Raw genomic sequence first — 2,386 nt, 5'->3', positions numbered from 1 at the left:
CTGTTTATTCATCTCAATTTAACTTAATTGCTGCAAAGTGGGATTGTCAAGCAGACAAACTGACCAACACATATACAATAATAGATCGATACTTGGCTTCTGTGTCTCGATACAGTATTGTCCCAGAAAATATCACGATACAATGCTGTTTCGATTTTCTCCCCCCATCCCTACTAGATATTGTCTTAGTTTTGGATATCGTAATATGGCAATATGACATTCCTGGTTTTAAAGGTTGCATTACAGTAAATTCACGTGATTTTCTGAACCTACCAGACTGTTCTATAATTTGCCTTTTCCCACTTAATTAGCACATTACTGATGATTATTAATTCAAAATCTCATTGTAGAAATATTTTGTGAAACTATAAGTATAGTACACTCTACATTATTGTCCCAAATATCAATATCAAGGTACTTGATCAAAAATATTGTGATTTTTGATTTTCTCCACATGTTGTCCAGCTCTAAAACAGCCAATGTCCACAGTGTATCATTGGATTCAGGGTTGTTAGGCCATTAAGACATTATGAAGCTACGTGACACTGTTTCAGTGGGAGACAGGTTTGTTGTCCCCTGTATACCAAGAACCAACGGTGTGTGCTTCCCAAACGCTAGGAGTCAGGGCTCACAGCCAAGATGTTTGACTCCAACACTGATTCCCAGGATGTCAGGACTAAAAGAAACTCCAATGCCATGTCTGCCATATGTTCTCTCTGTTTCTTCCCCCTTTGATCTATCAACAAAGGCCTCCTCCCAATGTGTTGCTAAGGCAATATTCAGATTTATCATTGGCTACTGCAAAGGAACTCAAGAGGGAATTCACACCAACAGAGGGTAATCATAAATACTTATGTATTAGTAAAGCCTCTCCACACAATCCTGTCTCCACTGAATGAAAGACTCGATAACATGACTCCAGATGTGGAGCCCACAGGTGACTGGGTTCAAATTCAAAGCTGACCTGAGAAGGCCACTCACACTCAATCGGGCTGCTGCTGTCCCTGCTGGGATGTGGAGTAACAGCCAACAAACACCGCCAGTGTTTCAGAGTGCCAACTCCACAGGTAGAGCCTAGATTATGTAACCAGTTTAGCATACATTTGCATGCAGTGGGCGCATAGTGATGCAAAGGTGCATGCAAAGGCTTCCACAAACAACAGATTTGGCTTCAGGTGGAGGACACAGGGTAGAGGAGTTGCTTCTTGTTGTGCATCTCTCTTACCTCCAGTGTTGGTGCGCTTGGTACAGCCGGCCTCCTCCGCCGGAGTTTCCAGCGGTCGCTTGCGGGAGTCCGGGTTATCAGCCTCCATGAGGGGCTGCTGCAGGCTGTGGAGGTTAGGATTAGAGTATATCCCGTTATGGTCCACGGCTGCTCCGACACCACCAGCCATCATCATCGTTTCTCCCCGGAGCTGTAGATAGATTTGCAGTATTCCCCCTGTCTCACACAAACACACACGGCGCCGCTCAGCACCACATAGCCAGACAATACGCACCGCGGTATGAACGACAAGTTTTTCTGGGGGGGCTCAAACGATCTCAAATGGATCAAAATGTCAGAAAACCCCTGATCAGAGTCTCCTCTTTCCGGCGCTCTGCTGCTCGTCCGGCGCGTCCCTCACGGAGCTAAATATAAAAACCCAATGAGTGAAATGTGGTCATTTAACGCGCTGCCCGACGCACCGACAGCATGCTCCTTATTGTTGACGCGCAGAGCAAAACTGGCTGCTTAAAATAAAGCAGCACAACAGCCTGAGAGCCGATCAGCCATTAGAACAAGTGCAACAGCTACGCAGAGGCAAAAAGGCGCTGGAACATAGCTTTCTTAAGTCATCTTCACGCCATGTTTCTCTGTGCAGCTGTTGTTATTGTTGCCTTTGTAGTGCAAGAGGGGAGAAATAGAGTTGGGGAGCTCCGGAGAGGACTACAGTGCCACTGACCGGCCGAAAGACGAGGCCAATAAGGCAAATTTCCATCTATGTGAAGCAGCAATATGCACTGAAGCCCTCTGTTTTGCCATTTACATATTTAGAAAAATACATCTCAATAGATTTTTAGACATGTTTTTACATTCGTTTTCTAGTTTGGTTTTCCTTAACCTCAAAATATCACACCTGAGGTATAATGAGAACAGCAGAGGGACCTTCATGATGATGTAATAATAAGCACACTGTAAATAATGGCTGTGAAATCTACAGTTATGTACAATAGATTTCACAGTAGCATTACTGTATATGATTTTTACAGTAGAATGCTGTAGTTACATTACAAATCCCAATATAGCCACTTTAGTACTCTAAATAGTAAACTACTGTCTTTTTTACTTTTTTATCTTATGTTGTGTTTAATAAGTACAGTACCTTTACTGTAAAAAGAATTCACA

At 43.3% G+C, this 2,386-nt stretch overlaps 1 protein-coding gene across 1 annotated transcript in view; it reads right to left on the bottom strand.

Moving 5' to 3' along the window:
* The window catches only part of LOC116700823 (RNA-binding protein Nova-1), a 20,442-nt gene extending 18,471 nt beyond the window's left edge, over positions 1-1,971 (bottom strand). The window contains exon 1 of the mRNA XM_032534297.1: positions 1,226-1,971. Coding sequence (XP_032390188.1) covers positions 1,226-1,400 — 175 coding nt within the window. The 5' untranslated portion in view covers positions 1,401-1,971. The remainder of the gene's footprint in view (positions 1-1,225) is intronic.
* Positions 1,972-2,386: the final 415 nt, after the last annotated feature.

Source organism: Etheostoma spectabile, chromosome 13 (assembly GCF_008692095.1).
Source record: "Etheostoma spectabile isolate EspeVRDwgs_2016 chromosome 13, UIUC_Espe_1.0, whole genome shotgun sequence".
Classification (NCBI taxonomy): Eukaryota; Metazoa; Chordata; class Actinopteri; order Perciformes; family Percidae; genus Etheostoma; species Etheostoma spectabile.
This window is presented reverse-complemented; position numbering and strand designations above follow the sequence as displayed.